The following is a 26,909-nucleotide window of genomic DNA, read 5'->3' as shown; positions in this document are numbered from 1 at the left end:
AAAAAAACCCCTATTAAATCCATCTCTGGAGAATGAAAACCATTTTTTTAAGAAATAATTTTTGGAGGGGCATTTACAGCTCCAAAGGAGAAACAGTGGTGTATTTCAGTGTCGGTGGTTTTTCACCAGTAAGTCAGCAAGGTTGCCAGGTTTAGGGGGATGCCTGCAGGTCCAGGTAACCCTTCATTTGGGTCCGTCCATTCTTACCTCGAGCACTGGAAGGGGCAGAGTTAATCATCTGGGACGGTGCCGAGTGAGTAGAGCTCAGGCTTGAGGTGGAAGGGCTAGCCTGGGACGAGGATAAAACAGAGACATTGGTGACTAAGCCTTGGTACCTGAGGTTAGAGTAAACAAGCTGTGAGAGGCAGAGAAATCGAAGAGAGCGCTGAGCGGATCGGTGCATTAGATACTGACCTGTCTCAGATCTCCTGGTGTAGCCTCTGTCTAGTAAAAAGCTTCAGTGCAGGCCACTACTGATCTGCAGTCAGGACTGCAGGACCCATCTCACCCCCTGCCCAAACCATGAGCAATACTAACCGCAGATGTTGAACTGGTCAGATAAAAAGCATGCCGACTAAAATCTCACTTTCTGAAAGCAGCAGTGTGATCTTGGCCACAGTGTCAACTGTCACTGTACCAAAGCAGAAGATTCCTTCCCAAAGTAAACCTAGCTGAGTAACTCCATCATCTTTCTTGAACAGTGTTAGATTCTACCTGTTCATTTCTTTGAGGAAGTATCACAGGACAGATCCAAGCCTGTGCACAGGTGCAGCATACTCCTGAGCATAACCCTCCAGAGCACATGCAGTGCTGTTTCTAACAAGCACTCCTGGCTGTGCTGGAGGTACCTGCATGTGGTACATATCCTCAGGCGTCTCTCCCACGGAACTGTCTGTTAGGATAACCAGGTTCCCTGTTTCACTCGAGGTGTGGGATGACAGAGAGGATGACGAGTGTCGGACTGAACCAAGCAAGTTCAGCGGGCTAGAATGAAAACAGAGACAGAACAAGGGCATTATTATTTTTTGAACCTGTGTTTCCATTTGTGAAGTCTGATTTTTTCCAAGCTAGTAAGTACCTACAGTTACCTACTGCTTTAGGTCACCTCTAGATGTCAAACACTTTTGTAAAATCAGGCCCAGTAAGCTTAAACAAATCCATATGTGCGAGCTTCATGTATGAAAGAAGTGACAATAAGGTTACATGTAAGACAGCATAGAATGTAGGATGCAGAATTTCAGAATCCAAAACTAGGTTAACATCACGTCATGATGCTGGGTGCATATTTATTTTGTTTATAAAAAGACTATTCTGAAACCACCCTCATTTCTAATGCTGAAGTACAATGAGTGGGAGTACCTTAAAAAAACATTCCAAAGGAAGCCAAGCACAAGACCCACAGGTCCAACAGTTTTCCTTATTTCATCTGTGGGGCCTCACCATTACAGTTGAAGGCAACTTAGCAGCTGACAGTAAATTAATACATGCCAGTTGGCGTGCAGGCTGCACCCTGATCTCACTCATTTCATTTTTTGTCGTTCTGAATTCACATACACAAATACTTACTTTGTACACTGCAGAACGTCCCTAGTTTGCCCTAAGAACTAAAAAAAGGCTTTAAAAAGTGAGGAATTCTGAGGCAAAACATTTTATCACCTAGGCACCAATTGTCAACTGCTAAGCTGCTAAAGTGGTGTAAGAGCTACTCTAAATAGTAGAAAGAATGGCACCATCCTGGATTCGTGTACTCAGGAGTAAGTTGCCACAGCTTTTCATGCCAGCCTTTACGAACAGCTAAGCTATATAGACCCACCAAGAGAAAAAACCATGGAAGAACAATTGATATTTCCTAACTTCAGTGACATTCCTGTCACTTTTTCGAACTGGCACAGATATATACATTTTCAAAATAGGCAAAATAGGCACTGTTTTGCTCTGATAACCCAAATTTTTACCCTCAATCATCTCAGGTTTTGTAGATGGGTATTCAGTTTGAATAAGCACCCACACTTTCAGATGTTTCTGTGAAGGCTGAGCTACTTCTTGGTATTCTGATCAAAACAACTTGGCAGCCTTTCTTATATTGGGGTTCTGATAAAAACAATGATGTGAACCTTTTTTGATCCTTAGAAATGGGTACATACTGAGTTGGCTTCTAAAAAAAGCAGTATAATTTTCCTTTTATGGTAGAAGGACCCATTTTTTTGCTGTCTGCATAACAGAAGTAGGAGAAGTTGGAACCTCCAAAGTCAGATTGAATCGGGGGATCCGCGTGGCAGATGTGTGTTTCTGCTTCTACAATAAGTAAAGTGATGGAGTAACAGCTGGAGGTGTTCAGCATTTGCTGCAAATTGGATTTCTCAACTTTTTGATTGCAGTCCTCAAACTTCAATAATTCACACTGAATGAAGATGAGAGGCACTTCTGCCAAAACTCATCCTGCTCGCTTAGATCCTCAAATCATAGTGCAACAGTGTGCAGAGATCCTAGGTATTTCAGTAGGAGAAAAAAACCAAGGGGGTACCTGTGTCGATGCACCAGCTTTATGCTCTCTGGGCTCATAGGTCCATGTGACACCAAGACATTGCTGCGTGGTGTACTAGTGCCAGAACAGGCTGGACTCAGCTTATCCAAACCAGGTAATTCCTGCAAAGGAAACTTACTTTAGCGAAATTGGCCATGGAAAACTACAGCTTTTCATCTTGTGGGAGTCCTGATCTGTTTCTATGTTCTCTACAGTTTTCCTCAGTTATCCTGCATTTCCACAGGATAAACAGCTTCAGTGCTTTACACTCTGTTGATTTCCAATTTCAGGAATTCGGGAGGAAGATAGAGGCATAGTGTGGCCCAAATTAAGCCACCTACATTTTTCAAAAAGAAAAAAGTGGACTCAGAAGTACAGATCTTGTCCAAACTCTCAAGAAAGGTAGCAAACTTAAACTGGCTACTTCAACCTGTACAGATCTCATCTGCTTTGCAAGAGAAAGGCAGGATTTTAAAATTCTGGTGCTGTTATTTTTGGCCATCCTTGCATAGTGTTCATTCCTAGGAATGGAGGGGAAAAGCCTTCAAGTTAGAAGCTACCTTAGAAAATACGTACTCCAGTTGGAAAGTAAAGTGCTAACACACATATTTCAAATAATTCTTTTACATTATAGAAAGATATCCTTTGGTTTGTTTGTGATAATGTTCAAGAGAGTGTCTACTTTCTGCAAATTTCTGAGACCCAGCTGGCAAAGTTATCTCAAGTATAGTTGCCTGGGAATACCACAGCAGAGCACGTAGAATGAAAGGTGTCATTACTAGAGGATGGTATTTGTACTGCTGGTATATACCAAGTGGTGTGAACCACGCTCTGGAGGCAGTTCTGGTGACTAGATAGGAACCAGAGACCCATAATAGTGCATGTTCTGATCACCAGTTGGATGCCTGATGCAGCCAACAGGAATTTCTGTTGCTGTCTGTATAAAACCACTTCTGGAGGGCCTAATCCATGTCATGCTACTCCAAATTATGGCAGTTCTTTCGAAGAGCTATCTAGCAGTTTCTGTTAATCTTTCTTCCCCTCTTTTACATAATTTTCTGCTATGTAAGACAGTAACAGAAAATTAAGCTTTGCGATTGTTTTGTGGTACAACAAAGAACATACAGATATTAACAGTTCTAGTTTAAATTAAAAGCCAAGTTAACATACTTAGTAGGACTTCCTTCTTGCACAGAAATCAATACTTCTTCTGATAATTTGGCAATCCAGTAGGTTCAACCAATGCTGTATCAGCCCAGTTCTTTTGTGAACCTTACTGCAACTCATAAAAGTTTAGTGATAACTGTGAATAATTCAAAACGGGAAAAATGACTTGTCAGCTTACATGGTACAGACTGGATCGCATCATCTGGAACTGGTCAATGAGCTTCTTATGCAGGGGACGCATTTCTGGGTGTACAAATTTCTCATGGACTGCCAGACCCACTCCTAAGACATGTACCTGTTAAAAAGAAAACATAGCATCACAAAACCAAATAAATCGTGCCTAAGAGAAGCCTGTCCCACAGTTCTGTCCATGTGCGAGGAAGTACTGTAAAATATGCCACTGTTCATTTGTGAGAGAGCTGATAACTAAGCAAGCCTAGGAGACCTGGCAAGTGCAAATTACTTCAACAAGTACTTTAAGGGTGAGACAACTACATTTATGTCATGTTGGATTACTTTTAAGAGATAACAGTAAAAAATTCCCAGATTGATTCTCTCTCCAGAGTGAACAGCATTATGTCCTCACACAGATAATGCATCGTGACAAGGAAAATTCCTTCCACCCGGTGTCAGAGAAGGGGTCAAAGTTGCCCACAGAGATTTCTAAAAGGAGTTTCTGATAATTGAGCTGAACAGTGGCAGTGTGGCATGCAACTCTTTCTGTTGCTCATTATTTATTTTTAAAGGTCACTTTTTCAAATGTCAAACACATAGTATTAGTGATTGAATGACATTATATAAGCTCCCAGATGAAAGAAAATAGTAATGACAGCAGGCTTAAGATGTATATGATTCCCTACATGATCTAAAGTCTGTACAAACAATACCTAATTAATCTTCAAACATTCTCTTGAGGACTGAAGGGAGATAAGCATTATCTTTATTTTACAGATGGGAAACTGGAAATGGAGTTAAGTGATTTGTTGAAGAAACGGGCCTAGTCGCTCTGTTCAGACTTGGACACATTGTTTAATGGGTATATCTTTGCCAAACTTTTAGTTAAGAGGGATGTGATTTTCTGATTTCACTCCCATCAGAGCATCTAGCTAGCTTTATCTACAAGATGTTTGATGGAGACACTAAGGGAAAACAAAACTGCAGATAATACAAATAGGCATCAAGTTTTCCTATGTGCCTCTGCCAGACAGATCAAGCCTGATCTGTCCTGTCTCTGATTATCTTTGAAATTTACTGGGAAGACATAATTCAAAATGCCAAAAATGAATGGCAGGCTTGAAACATGGCAAGATGTCTACTGCATAATAAATGGAGAAAACGAAATTCATGTACTTTTAGCAGAGCTTCACCTCACATCCCATAAGGTGAATAGCTTGTTCATAAACTCCTTGGCCATCTTCCCCCTCTTTTTTGTTTAAATGTACTAAAACTCATTGCTTCTGAATGAATCAATGGGATCTGATATGTTTACACTGACTGCTGATGAATTGAGACACTGTAGCAATGTTCTTTTGCATCTGAAAAATGGTACCTGTTCCTGCATGAGTTCCTTGAGCTGTGTGATCTTCTCTGCATCTCCAGGGTGCTTTGTGATATAATCTTTATCAAAAAAGGCCTGTGGGGAAAAAAAAAAAAAAAAAAAGTCTTCTGCTTACTGGAAGATACTTTGTCATCCAAAAAGCTTAGAAAAACTAAACATATAAAGCTAACAGCAGCTGTTCAGCTTTATAGCTTTTAACACTCTGGGATCCAGCTAAAGCTAGAAGACAATTTTTGCAACCTAGATGATTCTGTTGAATCATGAATCTGACCAAGTTTCCCCATGTGATAAGCAATACCACTAAGCCTTGTATCATCCAGTTATTTAAATGTTAGAGTTTCCTTCACATAACTGCCTAAAGTTAAATTGAGTAAAGTGGTAACTGATGTAAAGCATGAAAAGCGTTCTCTTTGTGGCTCTGTAGGGAAGACGTGTCCCACGCTCCTGGACTGCTGCTGCCATTTTTCACCCTAGACTTACCTTTTGCAATGCAGAGTTTTAAGTAACAGTTTGCCAAAGATTATGCCAGATAAACATACCGCATATAAGATAATTTTAAGGTTACAGTGAATCTGAGATTACGCTAACAAAAATAATGGTTGAGTCGCACAGATTAGTGGCTTTTCCTGATTACAGGCCCAATCAGTCTCAACTACCATGAGTCCCACTGCCTCTATTGCAAAATGGATTTATAATGTAAGCAGCACAAAAAAAAAAATCTGCTTCACTCTTTTTACCTGCCAAGTTTCGTTCTTGAAAAACCCCACTGCCAGGCATACCTACTTCAACACAATATCCAGCTCCACCTTTGGATCCTCCTGTTGACATGCTGCTATGCAAGCACTGATGCAGAATAACCAAGCAGGATTTTTAACCTCATATTTAGATAATGTACATGAAAATGCCTTATCTTATTAAGTCATACTTTCTCTGAAACAGAAATGGAAACAAAATTGAAAAAAGGTGACACTAAATTCAGAAGCAGAGCCTGGCTTACCTCCTGGTATCGTGCAATTCCCCCATTAACAGCTGCATCAATCACTCCATTCAGACACATGCTGAGAAGATTAATGTTCCCATGCATTTGTTTATGCTGGTACTGGCTTATCAGTGTCCTCAGTTCCTGGTTTTTGTTCTCAACCACTTGAATGGCATTTTCCAAAGGACTTACTTCAACCTCAAAGGCAATAAAATATATTTTAATTCCGTGGGCACTTAACTGAGATTTATTACCTTCCCTGTAATGAAATTATACTCTAGAATTGTTCAGTGATCTCAGTTTTTACTGCTTGTAACAAATTAGCTACATTAACAAACTTTCCTGTTGGCAATGCTGTGTTTGAGGTCACCGAGTTGTGATAACTTCCTTCTGTTTACTGAAGACACGGCAACAATGTCACTGTGCCATCTTTTGACTCTGTTACATTCCCATGCTTACATTCAGCAATTATTTAGACTAAGTGGTGGAAGAAGGACATACTTCGTCATTGCTAAACTCCGTCACTTTAAACTGCAAGATTTCAGCCAAAGGAGCTTTAAGTTGCCTATCCCATGTCCTCAGTAACTCATCATTTCAAACTCCAGTTACAGGAACTATGAATGTTACCAGTTCTCTTCTCTCCACTTCAAACCAACGAGAGATCCCAGGCAGACTGTGAGTCAAGGTCAGAGTGGTACGTTCAATCCACAAGCTCTGCAAAGAGTAATTTGGGATGTGAGGTACACAGTGAATCACAATCACATCATCTGTACTCTTAGTACAGGTGCAAAGGGGGAAAAGTTCAGAAAATAATATATTAACCTCCCGAGCATTAACTTACTTTGCAGAATGTCATGCTGTAAGTCACTTGAACAACACAACCAGAATTCAGTATGCTCTAAAGCAACACATTCAACATTTCTATTAATTTTTAGAGGCTGACCACCAATTCTCTCATGGGAACCAAGAAGATACTGTGGACATATGGCAGTAAAAAAAAATCCAGCCAAATAAAAAAAACCCCATCCTTGCTTCAAAGTGCGTTTCTCCTGGCACTAAAATAAGTCACTTTTAAACTGGACGATGCTTTAATCAGGTCAGGTGTTTAACCACTGGACTCCACAGCTACTTGTTATTTGAGTTACTGTAGTAATCTTTGGTCATCAGCTCAGGATTACTTGAAAGGTTACATCAGCATAAAATAACAAGACAGTATTCACCTTGAAGAAATTAACTTAACATTGCTTATTCACTACTTCTACCTTAAATTCATTCTCCTTGTCCTTTGGGCCTTTGTGGAAGGGCCTGTCATAGCGGAATTTCCGGATGTTGTTGACTCTGTAAAAGCTCTTTATGCGATCAGGGACACGGTCCATTTGCAGCACATCTATATTGTCTGGGATTGGAGTCACTGCATAGATCTGTAAATCTGTCAATTATATGGTCAAAGAAAGTCACAGGACATCAAACAGAAAAGCTCTCTCTGCTTTGGGAAGAAACAGAATGGTGAATTCAGAAAGTCATCGTCCTCTTTGTTTTCCAACACTCTTGCAAGTGAAACAACAGAACACTAGGATAGAACTAGTAGGGGAGTCTACAGAGTTACAGTACTACACAGCCAGGTTAACCGAAAAGGAAGGTACCTGAGGATGTACAGAGTATGTAGTGAGACATCCAAAATACCTACAGCAAGCAAAATCCAGTTCCTATTAGTTTTAATTAGAACTAGGTGCCTCATTTGTGCAGGAACTTTATTCATCTTGATGTACTTAGGTATCTACATATCCAGTATTTCCCTTTGATATATTTCACCTTAGATACTTCAGCTTTGTCTACAAACCAAAAATGTCCTAATTTAATCAATTTACAGTCCAGTTTAATTGAACTAGTTGAAACTTAGTGTTACAAACAAGACCTCTGCAAGCATCAACAAGCCAACCAAAATACACATACAAACAACCCTTCTGCCTACGAAAGTATCAGTGTTCTATAGTAACAAAGAGTGAAAAGGACATGTTAAAAGACAAGTGAGAAACAGCAACCCATTTCAGGAGACTTCACGTGCTGACAATGTCCTTCCGGTTGAAGTCCTGCACAACATCCTTGCTGATGTCACACAAGCCGTGTTCCCCTGACTCAAATCTCCGAAAGTCTCTGCAGACCCATTACACGTTACATGGTTCAGTCCTTAAATGTATATAGCATTGTACTGGTTGCATCAAATCACAGTACATATTAACAGTGAGAAGAATGACGTTGGTAAAGGTTAAAACAGGGATGTGACCAAGCACAGCTATTTCCCTTACCCATCAGATATGACCTGCATTACTCCAAGTAACGAGTGACCGTTCCCTCCAACAACACATAGTGCAGTGAACCACTTTGCATCAGCTGTAGACAGGTTTACAGCTTTGTCCATAACTACCCTACCTAAGGCACTCAGGAACCGAGGGATCCAAGCTGATGACCTTTTCTATACCTTCCTCCTTTGTGCTCTATTACAGTTCTGATCGTAGGGTTCCCTTTCACTGAAGGATACACTGGGCATCACACTGCAGTATGGAGTCATCTGGGTGGTTTGGATGCTGCATTGCAATGGCCTGTGGGAACTCGCTCAACATCCTCTGCTGGAAGGCTTCCAGCCTCTCGTAGTCATGGCCCCGACACACATATTCTTTGTTCTGCAAGAGGGACAAGCATAAATTAAGTCTCCTTAAAAGTAAGTTAAATTCTAATAGCTTTTATATCGCTTTAAATTTTAATGCTTCAAAACCAAAGATAAATGACAATGCTAATATGAGAGTAAAATGTGCATTTAACACAGCTGATAGATTTTATTTCTTCCTTTTTCTTTACAAAGTATTTCATCAGGAAGTTATAAGTAGACTATTCCACTGATCTCTCAACAGAAAGATGTCTCTGATCCATACACACGTAACATTCAGTCCTACTGTCTTTTAATTGCTTCTCAGACAACTGAAAAGGGACTGTTTTTTAAATGGACTGTACTGAAACATGTCAACCGAAACTTAAGACTGTCACCAGCTTGGCTGTTCTGCACTGGGAAAGCTGCTGTCAAATAAGAGTTCACACCAGATGGATAAAAGTCCTGAGGATTTCATAGAACAGAGGGAGATACATGTTTATCAGTTTACCAGTTATCCTTAGAGAGAAGTCATAACAAACTGTTCACAGAAATCATTAATGATTGCTGCACTGTCACAGCCATACAATCCACTTCTGATCATGTTGATCGTCCTTCAGGAACTCCCCAGTCTATAGCGCAGTAACGTGGAAAAGCCTTACTAAGAATTCTCAGCGGCCACTTAGCAAATTCCCCTTCAGCCCTAAAAGCACTTTCCTCTTGAACAAAATTTCATTTCTGCTAGTAATGGAAAGCTTGCATTTAGATATGCCTCTTAAGGCATTAAACCTCTTGTGCAGAGTTCTTGGATGCTTTTTTGAGCCACCTCAAACTCTGAACAGCAGATACAGGATTTCTAAAGTCCTCAGTGTCATCAAGATTGTATTCCTGTGTCTCAACCCTGTTTACCACAAAACACAGTTCTCATCGGTGGTAACGTCTCCTGATGCAAGACCAATCAAAGCAGGCAAATTCCCTGATTCTGGTGGTTTTAATTCTCGTAACAATAACAAGAACTACAGGGAGATTTTTCACCTTCATAAAACAAAGAAAGGATCCCAGCAAACAAGAACAGTTCACCCTGTCCTATATCTTGCATTTAGAAGCCGCAGTATGTGCAATAATGTTTGGTTAGATGCTCTGGAAAAAGGTTCTGGTGCACAGCTCTTGATCTGGTAGCAAAATCAAAGAGAAAGGAGCACCTCCCCATCATAAAACACAGCCAAGGAGTGCAGTTATCTTTGGCTTTGCATTTCAACTGTATGGAACAGACCTCATGTTCAAGCTGTGACATATGTCACACTGTATGCATCAGTCACAGCAACCGATGAACTGGGAGAAAAACTGTATGATGAATCTTGACAGTTCAGTCTGTAATGCTCAAACTTTGCAGCTATTATTAAATTTGGAGTGAGTCCATGTTTAAAGGTGAATCTCTTCATGACACTTAACTGCATTTTCTATTTTAGCTTTTGATGGCAGCAACCCAGAAAACTGTAAGCCTATAAATAAAGTTATTGTGATTCTAAAAATAATGCCCTGAAAACACCTCAAAGCTAAATTTAATGGACTTTTCAGACAGATGCCAACACAAGATCTCTCAACATGGCTTCTCAGGCCTTACTTGAACTTCTAGTAAGTGAAAGACATGGACAGTTTTAATTTACTTATGTAGGATGGCTAGAAATAGATGCAGAGATCACAGGAATGTGAACAATGACTCTTCTAGACAAAGGGTCTTCAAAATCAAAGATGCAGAAAGAAGTGGTTATTTTCTGTCTTAGGCTATACAGCAACAGAAAAATAAATGAGAAAAGGGCTTGGAGTTATTTGATCAGTTTAAAACACTTCCATGTCCATTTGGAAATTTTAAATCCGTGTACATCTTCTTCTTCTCTAGAATAACTGCTTCCAATCTCTTTAGTGTGATCCATGCTGATGTGCTTGCTAATGGGCTTAGTCTGTGCTCCGCAACGTGTATGCTGTATGGATCATTAGAGAGAGAAAGGAGGAGGATGACTTTTAACGAGATTGCTACGTTAGTAATCTGCTATCAGAAGTACTGCTACCAAATATAATTGCAGAATTAACAAGGATTATAATTATGTACGCTCGTGTTCGCTCTTCATGTCTCCAGCCAAGTATCCATACCGTTACACCATTGTGCAAGGAGTAAGTGCTGTGCACTGAAAACTTGTGCGGTGTTAAACACAGAGGCCATGCAGGATCCACAATAAACCGGTAGGGTCCATAATATAATAAGCTAAGCTGGATTCACTGATACTACACTTCAACTGTAGCAATGCTTACATGCCATAATTGCTTTGTTGTCATGTATTTTCTGAAGCATCTGTTGTTAGATATAAAAAAAGAAATTGTCAGTTTTCTCTGGAGGCTGTCACAAAGGGGTAGCTACTGCTTCATGCCGCAACACTTGTCACTTCCTCGGATTCCTCTGCAGGTGCGTTCTACACACTGATTCAGGCTGCTACATTACGGCACTGTTAACTTCATCTTTGAACAACATGAAGCCACCCTTTATCCACTGGTATTTTCACCTTTATTAATTCCAGCTTGCCTTTACTTCCCTTGCCTGTGTTTCTGTTAAAAGACTGGCATGAAACACCAGTGTTTAAAAGCCAGTTAAAAAACCCCCAACAACTTAGTAATCAGAGGGAAATTTAAGAGTGCAGTTTGCAAAATGGTACACAGTTTGGTGTTTTGTAGCTTCTTGCTGTACAACTCAGGAGTGGTGCCACCTCTTGTCAAACCATTTCTCTAAAGAGGACATAAGACATGCACCTCTGGTCTCCGAAAGCACGTTTCAGGCTAGCTTGTCCTGTCAACCTAGATGGCATCTACCATCAATTTTCAGACAGCTGTTACAGCAGTTGTCAGATTGTATTCCTTCCTTGCTCTGAACTAGCAACAAGACATTGTGTGAATAAATATCCATTTTCAGTTTGATTCCTCATTAGGAAAAGAAGATAATTTTACTTTTTAAATGGATTTCAGACCCAGCTGATGCTGTATACACCAGCAGACAGTAAGCTCAAAGTGAGGATGGGTCTGGAGAAGCTGCGAGGCTTTTGTTGAAGAGAGAGGAAATTTTCACTTGCAGATAGCATAAGAGAGTCATCAGTCTGGTATTAGAATCCTGCTGTCATGTGAGACTTTTTAAAGCGTGATAATTTAAAGTGATGGAAATTATTTCAGTAATGACCCAGCACTGGTGCAATATAGCATTTTGCTTAATATAGAGGCAGTTTGTGCTGCATCTGCAGATTGTCAAAAATACACATAGGCATGAGTCAAATTTCTGATCTGTTCCTAAGAACATTCCCGATGGACCACATCCTTCAGTTCGGCCCAAAGCTGTTTCCACTTGTGCAGGCATAAAAAAATTAAGCTGAATGGCAGACATCATATCTCCACAACAAAAATACAAAGCCTTAACTGCTGCTCTGAGCCTGGTCACTTTGTCATATTTTGTATAACTCCGGCTTACCCGCAGGAAAAATGGGAATTTCCGACCATAAAAACCAACTCTGAAAAATTCAGGTTCTAAGCGCTGCTGTTCCATGATATTATCATAATACGTAGCTTCCATTTTCTGTGGAGAAAAAAGATAGCTGCTATCAAACAACCCTTAAAGCTGCACTTAAAACATTAGACTCTCAAGATACATTAAAATATCACGTTACTCTTTTGCCCCCACAGTTTTTTTATGAAAAGACCAAAATTCTGTTGAAGATAGAAATTATTAATTAAACAGTCTACATGGTGGGACAGGCTACAGTATCATCATAATCATTTTACCTTTTTGGAAATTTTTCTGTTGTATCTCATTTTAAATTTTAATTTTTTTTGCATTGCAGAATTAATGGCAAAGCTGAGATTAAGATCTATGTTGCCTGTCTCACAGTGTCCTATTCTCTCCTACAACTCAAAATCTATACCACTGTCAGGAAAGTTACCAATTCAGTTGGTTTTGCTTTAATTGAGTTGAGGGGCATGAAAGAGGGTGAAACAAAATTAAATCTTCTAACAGCTCTGTGCACCAGTAGGTTTAACATTGAAGAAAAATGGGATTTGAAAAAAGTAAAAGGACTTTTCTCTAGTTCTAATTATTAGTTTGGTGGCACTGTGCTAGCGTTTACATCAGGAGTGGGATTTCAAGACCTCCTGCCAAACTGAATCTGAGTTGAAATGCTCACAGGAACTGCACTACAGCGAAAAGAGCTTTTTTATGAGAAGAATCAGTCTGACATCATTGCTTCCACTGCAGAGAACCCTGACAGCAGCTTTGACTTAAGTGTTGCATCAAGGTTTGGTTCTTGGTTTGCACAGATATTAACTCCTTCTCTAAACGGGAGAAGCTCTCAAAATCACTGCAGGAAGAGTAAAGGAATGCACTGAATAATGCGAGTGGCATAGAGGAAGATTCTTTAGAGTGGGGAGAAATCCAGGTGAGTTCAGGTCAACACAGTTCAGATTTAGGAAACCTGAACAGAAAACATCACACTCAGGTGAGCAAAAGGATGAGTGACCTGGTTAAACTGATCAGCTGAGATGCTCTTCACCTGCCAGCCAATTAATCCAAATAATAAAGAGGCAGTAAAATTAACTAATTTACTGATATTTTAGGAAATAAAGTCTTGATGCATGACAGTAAGTTTGTTTGCTTATCATTTATGATCACTTTACTGATACGGTATTGCCTGTACACCAGGATCAGTTTTTCACACTGCCCTATTTTAGATGTGTACAACACACAGTGCACAACCCATGGCCACCCCTACTCTCCTCAGGGCCACTTTGAAGAAAACAGGTTCTTCAGAAGTGCAGTCCATGAGACCTAGTTAGACCTGTATCTTCAGATCAGAATAAATTTGACTTTTAAAGAAAATTTAAACCACTGTGTATAAGAATACTTCCACATCGCATAAATAGTAAAATTGGATATACACATGCTACTCCAGGGGACAAAAGCAGCTGAGCTATTTTAACATTCATGAAGTTTTTAAATAACAACCAGAACTTCAACTTTCTGTGACTGAAGCATAATGCTGCAAACGTGCCCCGATTTCATCATGTGTTTGGTTTTACTGGAGGACCAGATTCTTGTAAGTTGGTAGGGGTGCCATAGTTTGCCTTCTCCATTCTTTCTCTCTTGTTCCTCTTATGTCAACTGAGGCATGAGCTGCCCTTGATAGTTTTGGAATTAAAATGAAGTATCTATATATTGTTTAGGAAAGAAATAAAAGAAGATATTTTATGCAAAAATAGATAAAAATATGAATTGCAACAGCAATCCCAGCACCCGTGTGTGTGCTGTCTCGACATACTCATGGGATTTTCCTGCTAGCAGTTACTTCAGTGGACCTACAAAGTCATCAAAATGATTCAATGCAAAGGAGTCGCTATAAATGCAGGGAGCTGTATAGGGAATATGACTGTTTTTTTGAGTTCAGAATGTTCTGAGAGGAGAACAAAATTCCCTGGGGAATGACATGGGAGTCTGCAAGGAGAGGAACTGCTGCTACTTACCCGAATCCAGCTGAGGCTCTGATAATCATAGAGACTCTCATACTGTATGGCCAGTTCTCTGCACAGCGGGATGCCAAACTCCCAGCTCTGTGAAAGCAATGCAAATCACACTCACAGCAAACGGAATATTGTTGCCAACTCAGATGAGGGGAATATGGAAACTCAATTCTGGGAATTAATTTTCTATGAAATGTCAGGGATTAGATGTGAAAATGGAACGTGATGAAACAGTTTCCATTAACTATCAGATTAATTCCTTCTGCAAGATGGTAACGCAGGCATATGTTCCACTGAAATTACACACACATGCTGCCCGTTACTGACAGTTCACTCATGAGACTGGGAAAATAATTTGGAGAAAGATTAATATCGCTGACAATTTTTCTTCTTGTTAGACACCCCTTCACCCCACCCCCACATGTCCTTTGCTCTCTGCGCTAGGACTCCCTGAAGTGAAGGGTTCAGGCCTGGCCCCCAGCTCAGCACTCCCCCCCTGGGCTGCTGCCGCCTCCTGAGAGCACCAAACCCAGGAAACACTCACGGCGAGGGACAAACACCCCCAGGACAGACCTGCACCATCCCACTAACTGAACAGCTGTATTCAGAACTGAAAGCAAACCTCATCTGTTCCCCTGACAGTCTGCACACAATCATCTTCCCTAGTTGCTGTTCTCGTCTCCCTCGGCAGCCAGGAAGGAGGAGGCCGAGTCTGTGCGTACCCGCCTGTGAGGAGGCTCCCCCTGACCCCACTTAGCTTCTTTGGAGTGCTCATTTCACACCCCTGAACTGAAATCTCCTCTCCCATCATCTTCTACCTGCATAGACTGGACACCTTTGGGGGGAATGACTGTTCCGTACCATACTCATAGAACACCAAGGTCTCAGCTGAACTTTATTGGATTAACTTTTATGCATTACTGGGCTAACTTGCTGCATGTTCTAACTGGGATGCTGTTGCAGTGAAAACAAAATTAATGTGTGAGTTAGACCCAAGTGAGTTACACCTCGAGTTTTAAGAATATTAATAGCAATATTGTAAACTATCGGTAATGGTAATCAACAGTAATTATGTAAAATATTAGCATTTAATATGGAAATAAATTTTTCTTGTTACATGTACCTTCACTTATAAAAGTGAATCTCTGCACTGTTTGATTTAGTGTATTAGGTACTTTACAATGCTTCCCTTGATGCACATACTTTCGCAGTTTCTGTTCTTTCATCCTCAATAATAGCAAAGCTGTTTATCTCTGAATAGCAAACCCAGTAAGTGTAAGAACCTTTTCTATTAAAAGGGGTAGTTGTAAGAACTAAAAAGGCAAAAATAATGATCCTACATCTCTTTGGCTTCAGTAAATTACAAAAACTTACATAACTACTTGCTAAGTAAAAGATTCTTTCAGAATCATTTTGGGTATTCTGACAGCATTAGTATTTTGGGATGATGGGAAGCCTGAGTTTTATTTAGGTAAATACAATACATACAATAGGAAATGGACTGGAAGACCAGTTACTTGACTATTCAGAATATTACTTGGGTTTCTGTGATCTCAAATTACCAAGATTTTTGCTGTGGGTTGTCACCATGACATACAAACTGATACACTGCACTGAGATCAACAACATTAACCATTTAAGTGTTTATATCTGCAAACACAAACACCGTTGCTGTTTTTTATAGGTTTCAACATTCTTTACAGAGATCTTATACAGAGATTTTCAGTCCTTAGCTGATCTGTATTTACTTGGAAGAATGGAAAAGAAAACTCTCTTCTGAAACACCTGACCAGGCATAAATAGATTTTGTCAGAGAGTGTGAGCAGAATCTTGCTTCCAAATGGAATGCTGTGGCTAAAGCCTACATAGTTCTCTTATCTGTCTTCCAGACAGAATCAGAAAGCTAGCTGGCTGTCTTCCCTTGAGGTGATCCTAAAGATGTAACCTGTTCATGTTCCTTTTCTGATGTGAATTAACTTAACAACAGGTAACCACATCTCATTTCTCTTTATACCAGCTCTTCTACATGTACCCTGATGCTATTCCTTGTCATCCCAACTCAGGCTTTCTCTCTTTGTTTCAGTTAAGACTTCTACAGAGAAATCCCACTGTGCTAGCTAAATATTCTGTAGATACAATATGAGATAGAGAAGCGAAGAAACACAATATATAGGTAACTTCTTAGAAAGAAAAGAGTCTGCAGATATTTGAAAGGAAAAGAGAATGAATGAATACCCAAGTCACTGGGATCCTCAGTTTTAAAACCTGTGATGTTAATGAGTACCATCTTCACAGTGTAGAAATTTAGTATGTATTTCCATGTGCTATGCAAGTGTCACTTCCCCCTAAAGCACCCTTCTTCCCCCTTCAAATTATTTCCTCATGTCTCCACTGTTAATCTCCCTTGTTATTGTTTTCTTTTTTGCCAACGTCTGATCTGTTTGCACATTGTACATGTTATGTCCTTCACTTGAAAAGCACATTCACATGGTATTTCTTGCATCTTTCTCCTGTTGCACCAGCAACTCTCAGTTGAGCACCACTGACTGCACACAAGGAGGCACAGAGACAATCAACATGAATGGCAGCCTTTATTTACTCACACCCCAGTGTGCAGATTTCTTTTGGAAATACGATTCACATGGGGGTGCACAAGAGAAATTAGTTCAGATGTTGGGTATGGAGCACACGATCTAAAAATGAACTGCTTTCGAAGTAGCTTTGGGTCTCTCACGGCACTTGGCTGGTGCTAAGGAGAACACACCGTGCTGCTGTGGTGGGAGCTGGTCAGAATTTTTAGCTAATAAAATCTAGCAGGGAACTCGACAGAAAAGGCTTTGTTAGTTTTCAAGCTGTTGCTGTCCAGAAGCATGATCAATTGGGTTCGAACTGTTCCATTCACGATCGTCTTCAACTAGAAAACCTCGCGTTTTAACAGACAAAATCGTAGTTGTGAGCTAAAAAAAAAATAATTTTCATTTAAAGTTATGCCCTTGCACACAGGGCCAACTGAGCCATAAACCATTTCAAAGCACAGCAGAAATCAGTAGGAAGGAGCACACAACCAGAAGGTGGCTAGAAGCGTTTGGGGACCCCTTGTTCCTCCCCAGCATGCGGCTGCTACTGACAACGTGGTTATGACGGGCACTACTCAGCTCTGCACCCAGCGCCAGCCCTGCCGCGGGCCCCGCCACCGGTGCCACCACGCGTGCCCTCCGTTGGCATGCTGGTGTGTCAGACTAAAAAGGCAGTCTTGTGGCCACAGTTTTCCCCCATTCCTGTGCTGAAGTTTTCCCATTAAGCAGTGCAGAATCGTTACACCCTCTTCTGCCTGCCTTGGCCCCCTTTACATAGTGGAAGATGCCAGGAGCAGCATGAGAAACTTCACTCTAGAAATGTAACTGCAGGACACAGAACAACAAATCCCACTCCAGGGCCTGAGGAGGGACCTTCTTAGGGTGGTCCAGAAAGAAAATACCTGACACAAGTTGAGGGAAGCAAGTTTCTTGCAGCCCCTGAGCTGTTCCCTGTTACAGAGCAACAGAAAGAGGGCTGGAAGGCAGCAGCAGGATTTGGCTTCTCAGCATCTTTCACTTCCATAGTTTGAGTGACATACACACTACTTAAGTGGATTATTTAGTCATTCAGCTACCATTTATAATAAAGGAGGATTAAAACACAAAGTCAAGTAACTCCAAAAACATCCAGTGGGGAAAAAACCTCAAGAGGTTAACACTCTATAATACGCTAGGAGTTTTACAGCAAAATTACACCTGTCAAGTTTTTACTCCCTTTCAGTGCATATATGGATTGCCTGGTTTTGTCAAAAATCCAGGCTCACTTGTTTTACATAGTCTCTGTATCATCTTTGCCAAGTCACGACAGTACAGTACAGCAATATTTGCACGTCAGTAATTCATTTTTTTTAAGTGCAGTCTGAAAAACCCTGAACATTTCTGAAACTAAAGAGAACCATATATAGTATTATTACAAGAGAACAGTTCTACTCTCCCCCTCCCCCAGTTCTCCTTCATCACTTCCTCCTATATAGGCCACTTCTTCCTACATGCAGGAATCTGCCTTCCTTTTGCAGGTTCTGTAACGAATGTCTCTGCCATATGCAACTTTCTATTATCCGGGCTAGGAAAGAATTATCTGGAATGGCAAGCCCGTATGAATCAAACTGCATTTGCATTTAATGCCACTGTCACTGCTATCACAGGCAAAACCAACCCCGAGGCGCACATACAGATGCCATCTTCCAATAATATAAGCTGTAGGAATTCTTCTAAAGAAGGGAAAAATTTGAAAATATTCTGACAGATGATACCACTTTTAAGGTTCACCACTGAAATGTTCCCAAAACACCACGACACAAGGGACTATAACACCTACATCTGCAGTAATTTTTAAAAAAATATTTATTGTACGAAAAACATACCGAATATCTGAAATTGAAATGTACTGATTTTCTTCTTCTGCAATGGATGAAATGGCATTGTAATTGAAAGGCACTTTAAAATAACAGTGACACTGAAGAGACTTAAATCTTTTTTAATAGAAGGACTCCTACAGTGCATTGCCTGCCGTTTACTCCTATAGGTTAGAAACAAAACAAGTCCTAATGTGACTCATAACACAGCAATTTCCACAGATTAACTACAAAATGCAGTCCTGCCCCCTCAAAGCTAAGGAACTGGCATTCGTAGACCTTTCTGCTGTAGCAGGTGGTCCAAAGTTTGGTTTAAAGGTATAAAAATGTTTTGGTGTTTTTCCTGTTGGCCTGCTTAAACTAGTTCCAAACGTTTGGCGTAATGAAATACCCATATCCAGTGGCTCATCTGTTTTTTTTTCTCCAGAGAGCCAAGAAGCAATTTGCCAAGCTATAAAACCTTGTGATACAAATTTACTTCCAGACTACTGAACAGAGATGATAGGCTTGCAAGCCCTATGTAAGTCAGGAAAAGGGAAGGAAGCTGCTGGAAGAGAGAAGAAGTTGGCATACCTTCCCTTTGTTGAAGTAATGGATAATCTTACGGCACAGACCTTCCTTACGTTGCCACTCTGACTGAGATGGGTAATGCAGGAACTCTCTCAGAGGTCTGTCCTCCCACTGAAGCAACTCACAGTACAAAAGCAAAGTAAATGCAGCCTCTGTTGGAAATGCAGTTATTGAACACTGAATCAATCACAACAAATAAAGACAAGCAATGGGTTGAAAGGCCACTAGAGCTGCTTCTTAAACAGGCTGGCATTCCTGATTTACAAGTTGAGAAAACATTCTGAAGTCTTAGATGAACATTACATTATTCTATTACTTAAAATAGCAGCACAAAGCTGTTTCCTATGAACCTAATTTTTAGGTACAAATCTGCCAAGTTTCTTGTTGCTAGCTACTTGATTTGAAAGCACAGTCATATATCAGATACTCAGATATGTAACTAGATTCGGGGGGCCTGCAGCTGTGAACAGAGCTTGGACAACACAGTTAAGTCTACACGCTTTCTAAGTGCTCCCTAAATACTACAGTGCAAGGAAGTATGGCGAATTGTAATCTAACAGTGGTTTTGTGATATTAATCTTCCTCTACATTTGATTCCACTGCTGTGATTCTTTTGATCAGTCTTCCTCACAGGACACTTAAATGTAGAATCTGGAGCGTAATGGAGTAGTTGTATGGGCGTGTGGGCACGGACGTACATTATTTGACTTGAGGGAATGAGCTGGACTCCAGCTTCTTATCTTCCCAACTGCCCTAACCGACTCTTTTTCCAAAAGGATACATCAGATGTTTGAGTGTAACACTGGGAGAGTCAAAAACTTTCACCAGGATTTCAAGCAGATCCCATATGGTGTCTTACTAACCTGTATAGTTTTCAGCCTGTAAGTGCATGTCACACAGCTTGTGGATGTAGCGGATGTACATCTCTTCCTTGTTGATTTCAGATTTATAGAAATTCTGTGAAAGAAAGAGTGAGTCATTATTCTCACTGAGACTCTTTTGTCATTCAAGATAATCAGCAGCATCTGTGTGTGTATAAGGTTGTTGAAAACAAAATACGTCATTAGCCTAAAAGAAAAGTAGTAATTATTTTCACATTCACACTGGTTTAACTCACTAATTTTATTGCTTCACAGCCCCCACCCCATCCCCCTGAATGAAGGCAGTCAAAAGCTGAAGGAAAAGGTGAGCGAGGCTGTCGAGCCTCTGGCACCAGGGCTCTCGGAGCTCAGCTGTACGGCCCGAGGGACCTGACCTACCCGCCCCGCCTGAGGCAGGGCTGGGCTAGAGACCCCCAGGGGATCCTCACAGTCCCTGTTCTGTTCCGCCACCCCAGTGCTGGGATTCTGAAGCCACCCTTGCCTGACACAGATTCCCATCCCAACCCAATTTTGACAACATGGCACAGCATCACAAAGAGATAAAGGAAACGGCTTTACCATGAGGTTAACAGTGCAGCCAATTTTCTTGTTTTCTGTTTCATCTCCTTTCATACAGTCCCTAAGAAAGCAGAGCAATGTTGAAACATACATCTGCAAAAGAAGTCCTTTTAAAATAAATTTGAAGCTATCTTATCCTCCAGAGAGTTTTCTTGGATCACAAAGAACAGTTAATCATATCCTTTATTTTATAAAAGTTACTCTAAGATAAATGCCCATATTATGGCTTAAATGATATGAGAACTGAGTGTCCCCTTACATGCTTGACCTAAGAAGCACCTGATATGACTGCTATTTAATTTCTTACAAGAATCTGAATAAAAATCAGATAATAGTGGCCAAAAATTATCTGAATGAGATCTACTATAAAGGTGAAAAACTATTTTTTTATCCCGGCGTAATGTTTAGTGGTTACCTAGTCAAAGGATTAGCTTCCTTTCAGCATGCTGAAAGATATGCCACTAGTAATATGGACTAGATCACTATTTTTTTCATAAGTAAGTTAAATCCAAAATTTATCTTTAGTTTCTGGAACATTTTAGAGGGTCTATTAGAAATTTAGAGGAATTTAGAGGAATAAATTAGAATATATTAGAAATTACTGATTTTTACTTTGAAAGTCACATTCATTTGTGAAAAAGAGGAAAAAAATTAAAGCAGTGACACAGCAAACTGTCTTGGGAACTACTCTGTCAGCTGGACTCCAGAAGATGCCCGTGTATTTCCAAATACTGATGCAGTTCCCTGTTCTCTCCTGGGAATGAAAAAATCTGCTGTGTATTAAAAATCAATTAAAAACTGGCATCTGTTCCTTACTTAAGCATGAATATGTATATCTGTGTATCAAAGCTGCATTGATTGCAGATTTAATTTAAAAAAGGAAGTTCCCTTTAGATGTGTCTCAGATACCTGGTCTGGCATAGGAGTGGTACAGCAGCTGTTGTCAGGAAACAAACAGCAGATTGGATCAAACTGGTAAAGGGTAACAAAAAGAGCAAACTGAAGAGCACAGAAAAGGATTTGGGATTGCAGAATACCCAGCCGAGTTACAGGGTTTCACCTATAATGAGCAGCAGCAGAAGAAACAATTACTTGAACTCCTGTCAGTAGGCTAAAGATAGAAATATTTGGGGCAGTTCTATATAGTTTCAAATTGTCTATCATTCCATAAAAACAACTCTGTGTGTGAGTGTATAAAGTTAAAATATTTTTTTGTAACTCAATCAAAATTCAGCTGTATTAACACAATAGTCCTGCAAACTTCAGTCTAAAACTAAACAAAGGATGCCCAATTTATAGTGGAGTCTTGCACACATGAGTCACCAGCTGACATGCCAGACTTTCCTCAGATGGAAAGTTTTCCAGCCCTGCATGTCTCGATGAGGCATTCAGCACATCTTGGTTCAGCAAGGCATTTGAGATCATTCCTGCATTTAGCATCTATTTCGCTGAACTAGATGAGACCATGCCAGTAATAGAAGGAATTAATCATTTAGCAACCTGAATAAACCTAAGTACAGAACTACGAACTAAAAAATGTCTTCACCTTTGCTGTTATCAGGAACGAGCATACAGGAATGAGAACTGGGGCTCTAGAGATGAGGAATTCAGATTTTTGCTCAGAACCCAGCAGCAGTGAGTTAGGCTTGCTTAATACTTGCTGTCAGAGGCCCATGCAGCTTGATAAACAATAAAAATAATCCCTGTAGAAAAGAAACCCGGTACTACCTCTTTACAATCTTCTTATACTTAGAATATATTGCTGTTGTTGGTAGATACCTGTAGTCAAGCAGACGCTCCATGAGACGCGTAACTGATGTAACAAAAGAGATTCCAGTCTCCCGCCACGTTTCCTGCTCAATCTTCTCCAGCAAACTGTTGGGAGATGTGAAGACAGCAGGTGAGGATTCTAGGGAAGTGGTGTAGTGCAAGCAGGCAGCTGTGGACAACTCGGTTTCTCCCTCATGAAACTGATTCATAGAATGACCGACTGATCTTACCTGGGATAAGGCCCAAAGAGCTGGGTTCTACTCCAGGCAGCATGAAGCAAAGACAAGGAAATTACAGCATTGACAGGAGAAGGACAAATACTGTCACATTGCCATTTAAAATACATGTCCCTGCTGTGGCAGTGGCGTTGGAACTAGCTGATCTTTAAGGTCCCTTCCAACGCAAAGCAGCCTACGGCTCCATGAAGAGGAGCAATGCTCATGATTCCCATGCTATTCCCTGTAGCTCCGATACTGCTAACCGCAGTCAGAAGTTGGGAGTCTAAACCTGCTGCAAGTATCTCTCCTTTGCTCATCCCTATATACATTTTCATCTCTAATCAGCAATCAACTAACCAACCTTGAATCACAATTAATTTAAAGTGTAAATAAATATAGGCAATTTGTTCCTGCTCAGCAGGCTAGACAATACAGCAAGCATCTCACTGAGACAGCTGGGAAGGCTGAGAGAAGGCTAGAGTGAAAACACTGAAAATCGTATTTCAAAAGTAAAAAAAGAGCGTATTTACATGATAGTTTCCTGAAACTGGATTTCCACTCAAACAATTTGCCATTTCTGCACTGGTATGAAGAAGGAAATCCTGCTGGGTGTTATACATGTCCTCAGAAGAGGCAAACTCTTCTGTACGGGAATGATTTCCAGCTGAGGGAGCCAGTTTACATTTCAGCGGTATAGCTGAGACAGCAGAATTCGGGGTCAACTGTTTATTTCACAGAGCATTTATTAACTCCGTGGAATTGTTTCCTCAAAGTTCACATTGTTCTCAGAAAAGTCAGTAGCGAATATAAACTAAAAGGCAGCTGGACTTCCAGGCTACGTTTCTTTGTAATGCATCCAGTCACTATCATCTAAAAATAAGTAACAAGCTACAGTCTATTAATTCTTAACATTTTGGGTAACAAACGCCTTCAGCTGGAGCAAAGGGAATGCACAATATTCCTCTTGCCAGGTGAATTAAAAAAATAAATAAATTATTTCCTTTATCCCTAAAAGACTTAGCCGTACACATAACAAACCAGGCTTCCCAAGGCTGAAGGTACACAAACACATTTGCATGCTTCCCAGCTTCCCAAGATAAGCATGCGGGATGGGCAGGCTTATCTTTCCTGAAAACAAACGAGTGTGCCATTTTGAATTCAGAAATACAAGTGTTTGTTCTAGTGAAACAAAGGTTTATGCCTCAAACTGCCAGCATGCTGTTGGGGGCTACAGAAAATCGTCTGGAATATATGGCTAAAATTCTGCTAATGATCTCTGTGGCTCACTGGAATACTAAAAGACGTAGGGTTTGCTGCTATGACTCCCAGAGTTCAAAATAAGTCCTTCTGAAATAAACTAAGAACACTGGAAATGAAATTTGTAGACAGGTCAGTAATCAAAGGTAGCTAAGTGGAAAGTCAGATGTAAAGTCTTTATCCTTATGAGTGCAGATTTTTGGTGAAAAAGGGAGTGGAAATACAGTATCATGATGGACTCTGGAGAAAGCAACTTGCAAGTGTTGAGCCAACCAAAACACGATCTTCAAAAACTGCAAGAAGCAAAGGACAATGCTGATGAAAATCTTTTTTGCCCTACCAAGGCCTGCCTGGCTGGACAGCAGCACCTGGCTGCTCTGCGCAGCCCTAAGGCCGTCACTTCTCTTACTGCTGTGCAAAAAGGAAGGCGCCAGCTGCTCCGGCACATCGGGTTTTGACAGGAGGGTGATACCCACTTACCTGTGCAGCCACACATTAGATTTCACAGAAAGAAGACAAAGAAGGACTCAGATTTTTATATTCTTTCCAGAATGAGAGGGACATATTTCTGTTTCACCGAGCTGTGTCACGAAAACCTGCCCGAACCCCTTGGCTGCTGCCTCGGCAGCCGGGCCCTGTAGCCTGGCTCCGCAGCGCCCGCGCGGCCCGACGCGGGGGCTTACAGCAGGCTGAAGAGCTCCCTGTAGTTCTCGTCACCCTTCCCTTCGGACACCAGGCTGTCCAGCTTATCGATCAACTCGGCTTCCACCTGGATGAAGAATTTGGTTACAGATTAGCTGTTCAGGTAGAAGACTGGAGTTCCAAACACCAGGAAGACCAAAGAGTATTTCATTTCTCGTGCCCTGGGGCTGCCCACTGCTATGTGTGAGTGATCTCTGTGGCTCAGTCAAGGGGCCCACCTTGCTCATTCTGGGGTGAAATAGGAGGACTACAACTAAATTATCATTTTGGTTATCAGGGTCTAAATGAATCCTGGACAGGTAACACTTCTTTACAGGGATTTCTGAAGTTTATTGTCTTATTAAATAATCATTCAGAGACACTTTTTGTGTACTGGTATCTCAGATAAATGATACCCTGTACTGTAACAGAACATCCGCACAGAGAAACTAATTCATGGCATGATCGCCACCGGTCTCCTGTGATGGTTCTGCTGGTAGGTAACTGATTTCCACTCATCCAGGCATCATTACATTGGAAGATGATTTGTTTATTAAACCCAGCTTTGTCCAGCCTTTATGTGATGCATTTTCTTTTCACAACAGTATCATCACATTTCTTTTTCCTTAGAAAGGTTTTGAATCTGTATTCATTTCCCTCCAGGTCTTAATATATCATATAACAAAGTTTGATGTCAGGTATTCCCATAACACTGATTCAAGCGTAGAAATCAATGTATCTACCATTAAACAAAATTTCATGTAGTCTTGGAAATCTTGTAGGAAACATACTTTCAGTACTAATGAAGACAGAGGTTTCTATAGGTTGAAACTGTTTGTAGAGATATGGCTTGTTTTTATTTAAAGACAAACACAGTTTGAGTTTCTCTCTCTTTTTCAGCTGCAAAGGAAGTCAAGATGAGAAGGAAAAGCAAATCACCCGGTGGCACACAGAAGGAGCTGGTGCTCTCCTTGCTGAAATCATAAAAGTGAGACCTGATTTACCATGAATCAGACTGCATTGTTACACAGTATCACTGGAAAAATAACCTTGTTAAAACATGAGCTACTGAAGAAAATAAAAAAGTAGGGCTTGAAAATGAGTTTCCAGAATTTTTATGTTTTCTGACAACCAATTTAGCATTCAAATAGTAAAGAGAAACTAAAAATTAAAAACCTGTACCCTGTCTTTGCTTGTGATGTACAGTGACTTGATAGAAATCAGCAATGCGTCTGCCCAGCCACCTGCCGCTACAGTGGCGACAAATAACTTCCTGGTTCCAGCAGCTAATGTTAGTAAGGTTTAATACATCTTGTCCTATTTAACTATTTATTTCATTCTCACTAATACAGATGATTATTCTGTCTTTTTAATCTTAGAAAGTTACAATATATGCTTCATAAAGCAGTGTGGAAATTTGCTCCACCGGTAATTTAAGAAATATTCTTGGAGCTCTAGTTTAGAATACATTAGTGATTATAAAAATTCAGTGAAGACTATGAAGAGTTCATCTTGACACAGAAAGTATAAACAGGTCCAGAAACTTGAAGACGACTGTAGGTACCTATAACTGCAAATGCCAGAGCAGGGACTGTTCTGTTGTTATGCTAAAACAAGCAAAAAGAGGATATGATCAGATGCTACTGTAATAATAATGGTAATTGCAGTAATAAACGAGGGAGTTAAGAGGAACAAAACCATCAGTGCCTGGTAATACTTTTCCACACAGCCTTTAATAGGTCAAGTTGTGGAACACGTCTGTTATTCTCCCGGAACAACAGATTAGAGCTGGCATTTTAATGAGTGGGTGGATAACAAATAATCACATGAATTATGATAATTTAAATAAAAGGATTTACTACTTCAGCACACTTATCTGCAGACACTTGCCCCCAGTACTGCCCCAAACACAATGACAATGAGGCATTGTCATCTGAGGAACTAGTCCAAACTGATCCTTCATTGTTAATATTTTGCAGTTCAGGGATCTGTTTTGCCATGGAAGACTTAAGCAATTCCCTGACTATGACTGGACAACAAAATGATGATGACTCCTCTCCTTGCTTTGCAATCAGAGCTCAGAGAATTGTTGTTGGGCATAACCGCTCCAGGAGAGCTGCCAG

General features: G+C 40.5%; 1 protein-coding gene across 12 annotated transcripts in view; it reads right to left on the bottom strand.

The window, feature by feature from the left end:
* DOCK3 (dedicator of cytokinesis 3) overlaps positions 1 to 26,909 on the bottom strand; it is a 223,814-nt gene that overhangs the window by 14,504 nt on the left and 182,401 nt on the right. For 10 of the 12 annotated variants that reach the window (XM_037384111.1, XM_037384118.1, XM_037384112.1 and 7 more), the window contains 17 exons: positions 24,789 to 24,874; positions 22,861 to 22,887; positions 22,640 to 22,735; positions 20,861 to 20,921; positions 20,285 to 20,378; positions 19,425 to 19,573; positions 14,423 to 14,509; positions 12,381 to 12,485; positions 8,768 to 8,909; positions 7,491 to 7,657; positions 6,856 to 6,942; positions 6,247 to 6,426; positions 5,241 to 5,324; positions 3,870 to 3,986; positions 2,525 to 2,646; positions 849 to 984; positions 208 to 289 (listed from right to left, as the gene is read on the bottom strand). In XM_037384111.1, the coding sequence (XP_037240008.1) occupies positions 208 to 289; positions 849 to 984; positions 2,525 to 2,646; positions 3,870 to 3,986; positions 5,241 to 5,324; positions 6,247 to 6,426; positions 6,856 to 6,942; positions 7,491 to 7,657; positions 8,768 to 8,909; positions 12,381 to 12,485; positions 14,423 to 14,509; positions 19,425 to 19,573; positions 20,285 to 20,378; positions 20,861 to 20,921; positions 22,640 to 22,735; positions 22,861 to 22,887; positions 24,789 to 24,874 (1,822 nt within the window). The remainder of the gene's footprint in view (positions 1 to 207; positions 290 to 848; positions 985 to 2,524; positions 2,647 to 3,869; positions 3,987 to 5,240; positions 5,325 to 6,246; positions 6,427 to 6,855; positions 6,943 to 7,490; positions 7,658 to 8,767; positions 8,910 to 12,380; positions 12,486 to 14,422; positions 14,510 to 19,424; positions 19,574 to 20,284; positions 20,379 to 20,860; positions 20,922 to 22,639; positions 22,736 to 22,860; positions 22,888 to 24,788; positions 24,875 to 26,909) is intronic. The other 2 variants (XM_037384113.1, XM_037384117.1) reach the window with 1 other exon arrangement.

The sequence above is a fragment of the Falco rusticolus genome, chromosome 4 (assembly GCF_015220075.1).
Source record: "Falco rusticolus isolate bFalRus1 chromosome 4, bFalRus1.pri, whole genome shotgun sequence".
Taxonomy (NCBI): domain Eukaryota; kingdom Metazoa; phylum Chordata; class Aves; order Falconiformes; family Falconidae; genus Falco; species Falco rusticolus.
The sequence above is the reverse complement of the archived record's forward strand: the minus strand, read 5'-3'. Positions and strand labels throughout refer to the sequence as shown.